General features: G+C 36.0%; 1 protein-coding gene across 3 annotated transcripts; it reads right to left on the reverse strand.

Annotated features, from left to right (window-relative positions):
* Positions 1 to 480: 480 nt before the first annotated feature.
* LOC128188089 (clathrin heavy chain 1) lies at positions 481 to 13,989 on the reverse strand. Of its 3 annotated transcripts, XM_052858897.1 has the most exons (32): positions 13,804 to 13,989; positions 12,298 to 12,505; positions 12,056 to 12,205; positions 11,837 to 11,955; positions 11,243 to 11,260; positions 10,864 to 10,878; positions 10,534 to 10,695; positions 10,262 to 10,375; positions 9,983 to 10,156; positions 9,688 to 9,885; positions 8,505 to 8,705; positions 8,295 to 8,387; positions 7,759 to 8,079; positions 7,577 to 7,669; positions 7,406 to 7,477; positions 7,079 to 7,259; positions 6,459 to 6,748; positions 6,073 to 6,215; positions 5,765 to 5,887; positions 5,543 to 5,654; positions 5,313 to 5,435; positions 5,054 to 5,199; positions 4,762 to 4,945; positions 4,459 to 4,651; positions 4,165 to 4,322; positions 3,886 to 4,050; positions 3,619 to 3,775; positions 3,388 to 3,506; positions 2,707 to 3,270; positions 2,122 to 2,343; positions 1,937 to 2,012; positions 481 to 1,750 (listed from the first exon to the last, which is right to left on the reverse strand). In XM_052858897.1, the coding sequence occupies exons 1-32, from the start codon at positions 13,843 to 13,845 to the stop codon at positions 1,611 to 1,613; spliced, it is 5,076 nt and encodes a 1,691-aa protein (XP_052714857.1). In that variant the 5' UTR covers positions 13,846 to 13,989; the 3' UTR covers positions 481 to 1,610. The 3 variants fall into 3 exon arrangements, with proteins under 3 accessions (XP_052714857.1, XP_052714858.1, XP_052714859.1); XM_052858898.1 differs by lacking the exon at positions 10,864 to 10,878; XM_052858899.1 differs by lacking the exons at positions 10,864 to 10,878; positions 11,243 to 11,260.
* Positions 13,990 to 15,866: the final 1,877 nt, after the last annotated feature.

Below are 15,866 nucleotides of genomic sequence, written 5' to 3' on the forward strand. Positions count from 1 at the left end.
TTACTGAGACAAAGAACAAAAAGTTTTCGAAGTGAAAAATACGCCTGATACAAAGGTTATCACACATGTTCTTGTATTTTGAGGCAAATTATTAATAATTGATATTGAAACTGATAACAACTACTAATTCGACAGTGTAATGTAAACTGCGTCTTTTCTTCGACTTGCTAGAAGCTACAGAGTAGTTATCGCGGTGTAAAACAGCGTCAAAAATTAACCTAAGCTCACAAGTCAAGGTCCCGCAGAAAGTTTATCTTTTCGTTTTTTCCTTCGATAATTTAAAGAACAAAGAGTGATTCACGTATTCTTATCGGAGGAAGTGAGTCAATCATTATCCTGCTGATGCCATAGTACATGTTGTATTGAGTCTACTACTACGGGTCATTCAGGAAGTCATTTCCGTTCTTCAGGTGGCGTCAATAAAAGAGAGATAACTCTTACAAAACATTGCTTCCTTTTGAATAAAAAAAATAACTGCCGTTTTCAATATTGTCTATAGAAGTTTATTCTTGTTCTTTGTGTAATACACTTGTACATTACTACTGATAGATAAAATCCAATGTCATCACAGCATCGGATAACAATCTAGACCACAGAATAGACAACAATATTGTCGAAATGCTCACTAGCTGGAACCTTAATAGCAGAGTCTGAAAACCAACAACACACAGTCACATATTCAAGTGAACCTCTACAAATGTCCTTTTATACAACATTGAATTCAAATGAACTATATATATAGTTGGCTATGGAACTTCATACACTATTGTAGTTTCCTTTCAGTGATATATTTGAGTATGTGCAACAATTAAAAGCTAGTCTATAGTACATTTTTCTTAAATAGCTATAAATAAATAATTTCTATGCTTTAAAGTAAAGCGTATTTGATGATTTGTCTTATCTACAAATTCAAAACTTCCTTGAAATCAAATGTCAATATGAGGTTTGAAAGATTAGTGCAAAATACCACACATTCATTAATTTAATCATTAACCATGTGACAAATGAAAATAAAAACAACATGCTCTAATGATCAAGCCAATTCAAAATTTTTTATCTAGTAACAATTACTATTTTGACCTCATTTTATGAATAACAAAAACACTGCATGAACTGCATTTGAAGCACTTTAAACTTAAATTCAATATATATATATACATACATACTTGACAACTTAAAATCACAGAAAATTTACATCTCATAAAATGATATAACATTTCACAGGTCCCTTGGAATTAATGATTGATTTAGCTAAGGCTTCTCCAAAAATCTGCCATGCGATGATCAATAAGTTTTCATTAATCATTGATCATTATTTTTTAAAATTAACTAAAATTCAACAAATCCTGTTCAGTAAAGCGTTCGGTAAGATTTGTTTGAAAATGATTAAATCTGAAAATTATTGGTTGCCTAAATAGTCCATATGTACTACATACAGAGAATATTGCACTCAACATCAAGGACCTGTTGTACAGCTTCTACAAACTAATGCATCAAAACACATCACTGGCAAACTTTTGAATCTTCCACATCTATGATATCACTTGTTCACAATATACACCATGTCAGATGCTGGGAATACTTGGTATGACTATGAAGTTATTTTAATGTTACATGCTGTAGCCATAGGTAGGAACACCACCACCCATCCCAGGGTAGGCGGGGCCCCCATAGGGAGGCTGGGGTGAAGGAGCCTGAGGTGGGGGCATCATGTTGGAGGGACCAGCAGTCAGCATCAGTTGAGGTTCCGCTGAAATCAGAAACAATCAAATATTTAATTTTGTTAAAATAACATCAGTCCAAATTAAGCTGCAATCAGAAACAATTGATCAATTTACAGCTGTACAGATTAGTATTTTTCCAGTACATCAAATAAATATTTCTGTTAAAATTTTCCTCAAAGATCATTACAGTGGCAAACTATAAATATTCATACCAAAGACAATGGGTCTCTCCTCTGCTTTCTGTTCCTCCTCACTTCTCACATTTTCTGCTTGTTCCAGCTTATCAACCTGAAATGCATCCACAGAATAATCAGACCCATAGACGTCATACCGATCAATATGTTATAGTCTGCTGGTATATTTGGGTATGTATTTCACAGATTTACAATTTTCTTACCTTGGAAATGTATTCCCTCACAACCTGAATCATGTAGGGCATGGCAAAGTCCATGATGTTATGTCTCCATGCCAATTCTAGTATCACATCGGGTCGCAAGAGATCATAACACTGGAACAGTGACGCCGCAAAGCATTCATGATACTGGTTCTCCAAGAACCAGGCAATCAAGTCCTCGGCTATTCCAGTGTCTCTAGACTCACTAGCATAACACATGGCATCCTGAAATTGTTAAAATTCAAGTTGTCATCTTTATATGTATTTGTAATTGCTGTTAGTCATTTCAAATTCAATACTGTATATTCCTTATTAAACACGAGGAATAAATATCCATGTAAAAATGCAAAAAGGCCATCTTGCGGATTTTAATTCTTGCTTTTATTTTTTGGACAGGTGTAAATAAAACCACGATAAAAATTAGGCGTTTGCAATTTTATATTCTCGCAATTTGATGCAAAACAGTTCAATCGCAGAATTAAGTACTGGCATAAATAAGGAATCTACAGTAAATATTCAGATGTTTTATTTCTTTTTCAATATTGTTTCTTAAATAAAATTCAGTCCACCCTTCTTAAAAAATCTCACCTTGAAAAGCTTGTCCTTCTTGCATAAATCAACAGACTGTTTCCATCTGTTGTTTCCTTTGTATAAGTAGGCTGCAATTCTCCTGAACTCAATGAGTTCGTGTTTCTCTAGTCGCTGGGCCAGCATGATGTTGTCAAAGTTCTCGTAGCCATCGATGGAGGCCTGCAGACCTTGATAATCTTCCTCCTCAATCAGGAGGTTGTTCAGCGCCTCGTTAATGGCTTTGTTGTTGTTCTTCTGCACGCTGCGGAGGTACGGCTTCACCAGGGATATCTGCTTCACTTTGATGAAGAAGTTGACCGCCCGGGTGTGGTCCAGACGAGGGGTCAGGACCATTAGCAAGTCATTAAGAAGTAAAGGTTTAAAGTCCAGGTAGAATTGAATGGCTTTGTAGTAGAGCTCAATGTTGGCGACTTTTGTGATGATGTCTTTGAACTGGCTCTCCTTCCAGGCCTCTGTAGGGTGGTTCATCATTGCAATGATAGCATTATCATACTCCTCATATTTATCATACAAGAAGACTAACTCGGGCCACAAGTGGGCTTGTTCGGCTGCTCGTAATACCTACAACAAGGGATTCAACATATTGCTCTCTGATGGCATTTGCCTCCAAAATTTTCAAAACTTAATTTTCAAAATCATACAGCTTTAGTATCTGCATTTTAAAATATATACACTTACTTTTGGAATGTTGACTCTAGACCAGAACAGCTCCAGGTGTTCCCTCATCTTCTCAGGTTTGAATTTTGAGTATAAAATGGCTAATTCTGTGAACATACCCATATGGGCTCTTTCTAATCCTGTAAAATAACAAAACGTACCACAATTAGTTCAACATATTCCAAATCTTCAAAAGTTCTTCAACTTAATATCATTTGAAATAGGTTTTGGTATTGAGATTTTGTGACTTGCCTAATGCTGCCTCTAGTAGGGAGATTAACTCCTCGAAGAAGCCTCTATCCTGGTAGTAGTTAATTAATTCCTCCAGCTCATCAGCATGTACAACAATGTGTAGACCACACATCTGGGCCAGTCTGAACTCCTCATTGTTCACACAAGCAAAGCAAACCTTTCATATAAAAGTAGACTTGTTAGTTCATCTTTTTCAAACTAGATAACTATACAGCATCCCCACTGATCCACTCGCTATTACAGTAATGTATGTATATTGTGCCTCACCTCTTTCCAGGTCTTAGTGCTGTTGGCTTTCCTTGCCCCATCCACAGCTCCTTGATATTCTCCTAGATGGACCAAAGTGATAGCCAGGCGGGCGTAGTTAGATACGTTATTGTACAGTAGTTTGGCAGCTTCATACATTTTGTTGTCGAAGCATCTGTCTGCCACCTATAAAGGAAATTTACAAGGTGATCAAAGGTTTCCTTTCATCTAACAAACATGTAACACGCACACGCAGAAACAGATTTTAGGATATCTGAAAACCATTCTATACTCTTTTACCTGTGTGATGTTAGCATGGTTTGGCCCTGAAATGAATTCTTCTAAATCTGCTAATCTGTTGGTTTTTGCATAAGCAAAGACTAATTCTGTTTCTATAAATGTTTCTCTTGCTTTCTTGCGGGCCATTTGCAAGAATTTGACTAAATCTTCCCAGCTATCTGTAATAAACAGAGAAACAACATAATTAATATACATATCTTCACATTCTGAATTTGTTGCAAGAGTTACTAGTGACAGAACAATGAATGTTCACCAATGATATGCATTTGCTACAAGCAGGATAACATTGCTTACTGTTGCTGGCTGCTACATTGACAACTTCCATGTATTGTGATGGATCATCAGCCTTGATGAAGGAATCAATGGCTTCTTTGACCATGTTTTCATTCAGCTGAGCACGTCCGAGCTGGCTCCAAACTGCTGGGTCGTTGCAACGCTCAGCAAACTCATAAGCACGGTCCAAGTTCTTTACGTTGTCAATTAGCACCTGTAAAAATTTTTTTTACAATATAGTAAATACAATTTTCATAAATCTAAACCTTACATGCGGAAGTTAACAAATATCAAACAAAAATACATGTTTTAATCGATCCTAACCTGTATAGCAGATGTGTTGACTTCAAATTTCTTGAAGATGGCAAAAGCTTCCTCATACAGTTCATTAGTGATTGCAATGTTTGCAATGTCTGGGGCGTCATAGTTATCCAGTCTGTTGATGTACTCCATCACACGAGTGCGATCAGCTTTAATGGCAGTCAGGATCAGCAAGTTCTGTAGGTTCCTAAATTGGCAATACATGTACAACATTAATTAAAATTTAAGTATAGAAACATTTTGATAATTTTATATGCAGGAATGGTAGAAACATTTCCTTCCCATCTATACCAACCTGTGTTCACTGAAGACAGAGCTATCCAGAACAATCTTCTCCAACAACTCAATGAGCTCATTGGGTAGATCTGCTGTCATGAAAGCCTTCACTGTCACGGAGATATCGTCGGGATCCTGGGTCTCGGACAGAGCAGTCTGCACTACCTGCAAGCACAAAACAAATCCATGGTCAAGATTCATTACAACAGCTGACAATTAACAAAGAACAGCATCAAGCAATGATTCCACTATCTCCTGTGAATAGAGGCAACGCCCACCTGGTCAATCAGCTGTCTCCTGAACTCATTGTCTTCATTCAGCACCTTGGCCCAAAGGTCCATGTCTCTACGCTTCACTAGGTAGCGGGACTGACTCTTGAACAAGGAGTTCTCATTGCACACCTACAGAGAGGGAAAATTTATACAAATATAATTAAGCAGGTATCAGTGATGCTTTACTACAATAGTACATAGATATGACACTACATGTAATTCAATATAGCGTGTACCTGGATGAGTTCCTCATCACACTGTCCTCTTTCGTATGCTACACAAGCAAGGTGAGGATCTCTCTTCTCACAGTACTTTCCTACAACAAGGCTGTCGTAAAACTGGTTCTCCCTAAAAAATGAATCAAAAAAGATTTTACCCACATGATAATAACACAACCAAAGGCTGTGATAACAGCTAACAAGTTAGTGGTAGACAATTTAATGTATGGAGATTCTTACTTGAGGAATCTCTCTGGGTTGTTGTTGCTGTCAATGTATATTTTGGCGAGGGCATTATGTGTCGCTGGTTCTTGTACTCCTTCATGTACCCTCATCTCCAGCCAAGGCAATAACAGCTTCAGTCTACAACAGTACAGAAAAGATATAAAGCTCAATTTATGAAAATAGGAATTTAAAATAAGAGGCAAGTCTTGTTGCTGAATCGTACAATAACATCTGCATCTGCACGTGTTTGTGATTACTCAACTTCCTTTTTCTAAATTACCATAGAGAGTAGTAGAAAAACAAGCTGGCAAATGAATTCTGACCTGTTTCTTTTCTCTACTTCAGCTACAAGTTCATCAGTGGAGAACTGTCCTTTGACCACCATGATGAGCTGTTTGATGGCGTCCTCACTGCAGTCTACATCCAACAATCCACCGATGACTACTGGCAGTCTGGCAGGGTTCACCTACAACAGGAATTCAGTTGTTCAGAAATTCATGCACATTAACCTTGAACAGCATATATTCATAATACAGAGTGATATGTTTGTTCACAAGCAAAGCGCAGTATCATTTAGGATCACCGGCCTGTCTGAGGAACTATTTCTCTAGGAATTTCTTAAGCATTTTGGCACAAAGTCAAAACACTTAATCAAATAAGAAATGTCCATAATCTTTACATAACTAGTAAGTTTTGATTATATGCTTACCTTCTGAATGTAGATTTCAATGTACTTTTGCAGATTGTTTCTGTACAAATACAAGACTAGATCATGAACAAAGTCAAATCTGTCACAGACAATAATCAAGGGCAGTTGATCGGTCAGTTTGGCCTCCTTCAAGAAGTTCTTGACACGCTCTGGGTCATAGCAGTTGCTCTCACGACAAATTCTCTCCACTTCCTTGATCTGTCCCGTTTTACAGGCAGCCTGGATGTACTTGAAATGTACATCTGGATCCTGACTGAAGTTAACAATAGATCCCAGGAAGTAGAATAGACCTGAAAATTACACAAAACTTTAGTATATGGATTTTCATTTCCTTTAATGCATTGTATTGTGATTTCATCAATCTTTGTTGATATAAACTTTTTCTAGGTTTAGAAAAATCAGTTTCAAAGATTGTAAATTGCTGATGATCAAATTAATACAAAATGTTATTCAAGGAATATTGATGAAACAACAGTATGTTTGCAGGAAATATGATGATATAAATAATTAATAGAACCTGTGATTTGAAATGCGACACTGACAGGCAAACAGTGTCTATTTCATTTCACTCAGTTTACGTTTGGAAAATTTCTTTCCCAAGATAGAATAATGGATTATACCTTCAAAGCTTTTGAATGATTCAAAGATTTCGATCAAGCTGTTGGTGCCAAGCTGCTCGTGATACTTGGAGGCAATCTGTACACAGACTTGCAGATTTTGTCTGATGTTGGCCTGTAGCATGGCTTTCAAACATTCCAGTGAATCCTCAACAGACAGGGATCCAAAGTAGGTCACTAGCCACTGTAAAATTGTAGAACACTTATCTAAACAACATGTCTTATTAGGTCACTAGCCACTGCACAAATGTACAAACCATATGTAAACAACATCTCTTAGTATAACTATCATTCAACTCTCCAATCAGTCCTCTACAGGCGGGCTCTTACCTCTGGGTTCAGGAGATGGGTGTGTACAACAGCTCTTTTGATGTCATACAGATCGGTGTAGTGTTCCAATGCCTGTAATTATAGCAAATATAAAGTTTGGAAACAAATGTTTTCTCCACTCAAATAGCTTTTAAAATTGAATATAATTTATTAACAAAGACGATTACCCACCCTTTGCAGGAGTCCAGCTTTTTCACACAGCTGGGCGATGTGTGCTCTGTCGTAGTGAGTAAACATTTGATTTCCAAGAATGGCATCAGCAACCTAGGAAGATCAAATAAATCTTAATTACACGTCTCTTTATACTAAGACAAAAACACACTACAGCAAGTTTTTAAATCTTCTGAAGGTACCTGAGGAGCTGACATCAGGTTCATCTCCAGTAGCCTGGTCTGTAGAGGACCCTCTGATGGCCTGTTGTTCTTTAGAGCATCCAACAAGAATGAAGTACACTGCTGGATCAGGTTCATCTCCATGAACACGTCCACAATCTGGTTCAGATCAGCTAGAGGTTCATCATCTTCCACCAACATCTGGGCAAACTGTAGAGCTTGCTCAGGGTTAATCCTCATTAGACTTCTCAACAAGAAGATGTAATCGGGGGTAAAGTTCACTTTCTTTGAATACATCACTATCTTCTGGAATTGTCCTGTCTCCGCAAAACATTGAATGACCTACAATGGCACAACAAAAAAGGTTTCAAACAGGATTACAATTTACTTCATTCACTTTATTGTAATTATTTCCTAAGATGTACACAAAGAATATTAAATATGTAAACTTATAAACATGTTTTCATTCTACAAATATAAATGTATGTCCAAAAGATACAAATTTGTTCTAATGTTACATAAATGATTACTTGTATTAAAACATAAGGGTTTATTACCTTTCCAGGAACATTGGCCCTAAGATATACAGACAGTGCCAAGTTCTGATCAACTGATTTGACAAGGTCTCCTAGTTCTTCACTGCATTCAAGCTAAAATAAAAGTTACCTCTGTGAAAACTTCATCAAATTCAATGAAAATAAAATAATTTACGACTAATGATTGATTGATGATATTTGAATACTTGGTGCTTCAGATTTGACTCGTACCTTGTCTTCTTTAAGCCATTTCTCCAGAAGCTGTTTACGGCCTTGCTGTAGTACTGGACGACATAACTCTAAAGTCTCATATTTGTTAAGCTGCCCCTTGTCCAGTAGAATACCGAAGTACTGCAGCAGTGGTGAGCTCTGTCCGGGCTGTGCAGCTACCTGCTGAAACCTCTGGATGGTCTGAGGTGTCCTTAGAATTCCCTGAACAAACACACAAACTGCTACTTAACAGATCATATCTTCACTTGCAAATGTTTTCTTTTGCTTAATTGGATTTGATCACATAATCTATCCATATTTACATGTACAGTGGGGCCTCAGATATCCGGACGCCAGATAACCGGACGCTTCAGTTTACGGACGATTTTATTTGGGAACATATTTTTTATACGTTATTTTGTCTCATTTATCCGGAATTCCGAGTTCCGGATCCGGACGGTCTGTTTTTACCACAAAACACTGATTCATTACTAATCTTGCTTCATTTAACCGGACGATAAAAATTGATGATATCCTACTCAGAACAAAAGATTACCCCTGTCAAATAATTTTCACACCTTTTTTACGTGCTAGACCCTCATGAGTAGCTTGTATAAACACACTGACTTTCCAAATCATTTTAAAAAATTGGAAAATTGCGAACTACAGTGTATCACACACATATCACACTTGGACACAAAGAATTTAGCTAGATTCGGTTATCATTATTGTCCGGTTAACATTTTATGACAAAATAATAAAATAAAGCAGAGTTCTTTATATTTAAAAATGTTCATATCAACAGACAACTTAAGCATGTGTTGCTATATGGTATAAAAGACAAAAAAAACTAGTATCAACACTGGGAGACGTTGTATACAAATACATTATCATTCATGACAACAATAGACACATTTCAGATATCCGGATGCCTCACCTATCCGGACAATTGAACTTGGGAACGTAAGCGTCCGGATAACTGAGGCTCCACTGTATATACCAACAGACATAAAAAATGATTAATAATACCTGAATTTCTGTAAAATTGCTTACTGTTACACTATAAACCCAAAATGTATAGCAGAAATTCTGTCCTTACATGCTACTTTGACTTGTTTAAAATTATAAACATAGGTATGATCATGAAAATCAATTATCAAAAACCACCCTTGTTTATAAATACAGAAGTTTGATAACAGTTTACCTTGGGAGCACTAGCTGCTACCTTGGCAGCTTCCTGGTAGTTTCCACTCTGGAATAGGTTGTTGAATTTTCTAACAAACAGGTCTTCAGCCCCTGGCAGATTACCCCTGGAGGCAATTTTCAAAGCCAGGTCTGGGTTTTGCAGGTTAGTGGTAACGTATTGAACGATATTGTCTTCCTCTACACTGACTGAAAGAACCTGTTGACAAAATAAATAAAAGTTGTAAGGTTTTTTTAGTTTTGATAAAAAAAAACATCTGGTTCTTGGAGACCTTCTTTCACAAGTTGATACTAACCTGTCCTTTTCTGTTGACACCAATGATTCCAGAGGTAGCCTCATGTGGAGCAGTGACAAATATTGTGTCTCCACTGATTCTGTTCATGTAAATGCAAGTACCAGTTTCTATGTCATACAAATGAATGTACCCATATTTTGTGATCAGAAATGCAACACCATGTTTTTGACTCATCTGAAAGAAAAATTATTTCAGTGAAGTTATTTTCATAAAAATGTAAATGCAACTTTATTAGAAACATGCCAATCTCTCATGATACCGATTCAAAATAAAACCAACCTGCATTGCTACGGGGAAATCATTCTGTGCCTCTGGAGGAAAGAACACATCTACAGCTTTTTTGGTGAATGGTTGATTCCCTTGAGGGGGCTGACCTACTTCAATTATGTGAAGCTACAGAGACAAAAATAAATAGCATAAATTTTGTAGAAAATACAATTTCCATGATGTTTTAAAATTATAAATCAGTTATTCCAATATTAGTCTGATGTTAATCAAACAACCTATTCAACAGTGCAGTATACATGTTTGAATCCTCATCTACAGTTTACCTTTCCTCCCTGTGCTCCTCTGACAGCAAAAGAGAAGAGTGTGGATGGCTGGGGGTTACCCTCCATTTTGAACTGTGTGAAGGCTGCAGCATGACCCTCTATTGGTTGACTGATCTTCCTCTCCACTGAATACAGCTGCATGGCACCAACAACACGATTTTGCTGTAAACAGAAACATTAGCAATTAAACTTAGTTAATGGAATGTTGGGGTGTGTCTTCCCTACTTGTTTTAGGTTGTCAGGTGTAAATTAGGGAGTATTGGGCTCATGACTTCAATGTACTGTAATTGTGGAAGATAAACGGGATCTGGGTCAGGTTGCTATACTCACTGAATCTGCACTCATCTAAAATTGAGTAATGATTTGTCTTATTCTTGAGAAAATCATAAACACAAAATTACACAAAAATACCTACCACCCAATACATATCTAGTTTAAACATGATATGTATTTAACTCTTCCTAACAACCACATGCCTAAATTCATTGGTTCTTTGTCACATTAACTTTCATTTTTGTAAAATACCCCATGCATCATCATCTACTTTTTATCATCATAGAACTAAACCAGTAATCAAAATCAATAGCTTTTAGTAAAGAACATGCATTTTTGTTGAATTCTCCATGAACTAAGGACACAGCCTCAGTGGGGCGCTTGGAGGGGTAATTATGTGTACAGAATGGCTGGGGAATGCTGTATATATACTTACTCCTCCTTCTGCCCCAGTCTGAAATTTGAGAGAAGTCAGTGTTAGGGTTACAGATACAAGGTCTCTGGCCAGTCAGGACCTCGTTACAAACACCCAGGCAATATTTCTATTTCCTGTGCTGCTGTTTCAAGTATTGGTCAAAAATCTTTGACAATATGTTACACACAATATTTAGAACATAAATGATAATGCTAGCATAACACAGTGTAGTTATATATCAAATATTTAGTTAACAAAGTAACAAAACTTGATAAACTGACCCCTGCTCCACTTATCAGAGTTAAAGCATTAGCTTGAATTTGATATGACAATCTTTTAAAACATGCATGAAATTCCTTCAAATGATACTTTTCATCAAAAGAACCCATTCAAGAAGTTAATTGATACATTGTAAACATATGCATTGCTGATTTTCATTGAGGTTTGAATAATAACAAGAATTTCATGCTTAAGCACAATGCTTTATCAATGAACAATTAAACAAGAAAATATGAAAATTGTTTTTCAGATAAGGATGCAAATTTGGAGATAAAGCAGTAAGCTCATGCCAAACATTTCAGAATGATAGTTCCAACAATATGACTAGAAGCATACCTGGGCAGATATTCCAACAACAAGGAGCCACTTCTGAGCTGCATCTGTTCTGTAGTTGATGATTTGACAACCGGCAAGGTTTGTGTGTCTGTCAAACATCTTCTGTGGTTGGGAGTCACCTGTAACAGAAAACCAATGCTTAGTACTTTATACTATCCCATCATTTTTTTTGACACGAAGGAGAAGAGTTCTTAATGTATGGAGTTCCAATGATATTACCTTCCATGCTCCAGTGATAAACACATGCGTCAGTGACAAGAGCTACAGTGTTCACCGAAATCCATTTCCAGAATATAACATCTTCCGTCATTGTGTGAGACTTCATCTTGCTCTTCATCTCGATGTTGAAAATCTGAAGAGTCTTACCAGCTGTGAAATAGAGCCAAAGATTAACTAATTATGTTCTATACACATTTCTTTTACTTTTATCTCAATGGAATGTTTGTGAGCTTGTTCATTACCTTTCAATGCAATGACTTTACTCGCAGGATTCATGATGGCTGAATCAGCAGATATTGGTCTGCGAATAGGGTTGGAGCTGTCATTCATATCTATGATGATCACCTGGGCAGTATCACCCACCTTTTCTCGGACACAGATGTATTTGTCCGATTCCATAGTAAGGGTGCTGAACCCAATGTTTGCAGCATTGATTCCAACATTTTGGAGCTATGAACAGAACAAAAGTTTTAAAAGATAATTTTTTTTTACCTCAACAAACATCATAAAGATATTTCCAAACAGATATAGGGGATAAGGTAACCCATGTCAGAGTTTAGAAGACTTGGCATCATGCTTATTGGTCATGGTGGAAATCAATAAATGCTCTGGATAAATTGACTAAACAGCTCAACCATCATTGATTTTATTACAGTTCCATTACTCTGTCAACTTATACTAATACCACTTAGAGCAAAAGTTGACCATGGCATGTTATGTATTCTCTGTTGCAGCTTGAATGATTGTCGGCAATATCCCAGTTATGATTGATAAAGATGTACTGCACGTACACTATGGCTCAGATTTACATTAAATTTAGCTGAACTTCCCATTTTAGTTTTATCTCTTGACATTCTGATAAGATATTAAACAAAGTCTACATTGATTAAGCTGACATTTCTTTTCATGAAAACTATGTAATATTGCAAACAGAAGCCATACAAAGATATTTTTTAATAATATAAATATATTCATATTCTTAATCCAGTATTTGGGGATACTTATTTTCAGAAAAGTTCAAATTCAAATTTTGATTTAACAAGACATACAACATTTACAACCTCAAAAAAATAAAATGAAATGATTTCCTCATTATCAAAATTTCTCGACAATTGTCATTATTGACAAGGGGGTGGATGTGGATGGTGGGAGGGTCATCAAGATTATATGATGCAATTTTATCCCTAACAAACTTCCGACAGGCACATAAACAAGGTAGTGTTTTGTTTTCTTTAGATGTATTTCTCTGACAGCATAGGCCCCAGGGCATGAAATGACCAGATATTGCTATGATTTAATACTGTCTTAAACATTACTCCATTTGATGCACAACTATAAGTCATTTCTATTTTTATAGAATAATCTCCAAAGCATTAAAATAAACATAATACAAATTCAGATTTCAAATTCGTTAATTCAGTAAAAATCAAAATCATAATGTCTTTTACAAAGAAGCAACTGATCAAATAATCAAAGATGCTTCATTTGTAAATAACCAATATATCAGCTTCCGGTCTGCAAGTTCCACCCCCTTCTACACATAATTATGATGCGATGCGTCTTATTAAATTAAATCGACTTGATCTTGTCCATGAAAACGTTCATGGATACAAATATCAAACACTTTGCCTAAAATCAGTGGTGTTTCAGGGTAGAACACCTGTTTCCGAATGCAAAACGAGGGGCGTGTTTTGAAATTTCTGTAACGTGTCCCCAAAGATGAGTAATGCACAACGGAATATACACACCTGTAAATGCTCCTGGAACCTAATAGGAAGCAACTGCGACATATTCTGTGGCCAATATATCACTTGTTTCCCTGTTTCACGCCAACTTACACAAAGTTTTTCGAAAAAGATAAATTACTACCGGTGGCTAGTACTGTGACCGTCCTTACGTTCTGCCAATATGGCGGCCACCGGGTGAAGAGAATAAAAATAGTTCCAATATTCATCCGCATTTGTCAATAAATCAGTAAAATTATGATGTTAAGCGATACCATATAGCATATTATTACAAAATATTATACGCTGATATGTTTAATTTTGTACTCGATCAATTGTCTTAAATAAAAATATATTTATAGGATCTATGTTTTTGTATGAATGTCATCAACAACATACGTCACATAATTCATTCAAAAAAATCATTTCCGGGTCAAACAGGAGTATCATGTGATGAAAGCACTCACCTGTGACAGAGCAGAGCAAAGGGGGGGGGGGGGGGTCTAATCGTTATCGCAACTTTAATTAACCTTTACAATTAAATGAATAAATTAAAAAAAACAAAACAAAAAAAAACAAGGTAACGCTATCTTATATAGAATAAAGTACTGTGTGTAGCCTAACCATGAGAACGTTATAACGAATATCTAAATCATATATGCCATCAATAAATTATTACAGGTGCATACATGTGCTTGCAAGATAAAGTTTGGGGGAGGGGTGGTTATATATGGTGTTCCGTTGGGGCCACTCGGCGGTCGCACTTTCATCATTAGGGTGAATTTAAAATGCGAGAGTGATAAGTTGCGAAGGCGAGGAAGCGATTGTAGAATCATCTGGCGCTGAGACGTTCTGGAACGTTCATCCGAATTTTTCACACCGACTTGCAGGTATTTCGTAGCTAAAAATTATTTTTGCGAATAAACGCAAAAATTTCGTGAATGAACGCAAAACAAATTAAACGCCGACACTTTCGCGCAATATCGCAATACTTTTGCACTTGAATTTAACGGTACGTGTTTAAATTGTGTTAAACGTTTGAAACTTTATTTATGCTTAAAATGAATTAGAAGATAGACAAATCAGCTGGAAAAATATATGTTACCGGTATATTGAGCCTATGTTAACAAAAACAAGGCACGAGCCTAGAATAGTGAGCCCTGTATCTTGCTTATAACTCTACGACTGACTCTCAAATTTCATCTGATTGTAAGAAATGCATCCCTAAAGCATTGTAAATGATGAAAAAATAAAAATAGATTTTGACCAAAATCGTGACCACGCCCCTTTAATATCAATTCAATATCCAAAGATACTTTGTAAAAATGGACTTGATATAAAATCCCATGACTAATAATTAAGGTTGCTGGTTTGATTTGCTTATTTCACTTCAGAGTTTATATCCCCTAACAGTATCATAGTTTAACTATTGATATTTTAGAATATGTTTACCTCAAATATGGTTTCTAAATATCTACAAATGTATCCAAAATGAAAATGCAAAATATTTTAATCTATGAATTGAAATCATGAACGATTTTTCCTATCTAGAGAGAGAGAGAGAGAGAGAGAGAGAGAGAGAGAGAGAGAGAGAGAGAGAGAGAGAGAGAGAGTGAGAGAGAGAGAGAGAGATGCAATGCATGCATGCATGTATACATAGCAAGTCATTTCTGCAAGTCAGTGGCGTAGCTTCTATTGTGGCAATGAGGCACTGCCTTAAGACTTTTTGACCACCATCCTTTTACAATATAAGGTTATAATCATGATAATTATGAAAATATTTGCAGAAAATATTTAATTTGTTTTAAAACCAAAGGCTTTTATTTAACATTTAAACAAATCTATAGAATGTTGTACTTTCATATCAAATATTTTCGGGATGATAAAGTTTTAAAGAAAAAAAATAATAAAATGTGTATTCATATTTAAATGTGTTGGAAGTTTAAGTAAACATTTTTAATTACTCTAATACTTTTAAAATTAATATGAAGTATGGTATGCATGCTGGAGTCTTTAAAACAAAACCATTGGTAAAATTACGAATTTCTGTCAAGGACTAATATGATTTTTAAATTTTAAAACTCTCA

This window comes from Crassostrea angulata, chromosome 6, assembly GCF_025612915.1.
Source record: "Crassostrea angulata isolate pt1a10 chromosome 6, ASM2561291v2, whole genome shotgun sequence".
NCBI lineage: Eukaryota > Metazoa > Mollusca > Bivalvia > Ostreida > Ostreidae > Magallana > Magallana angulata.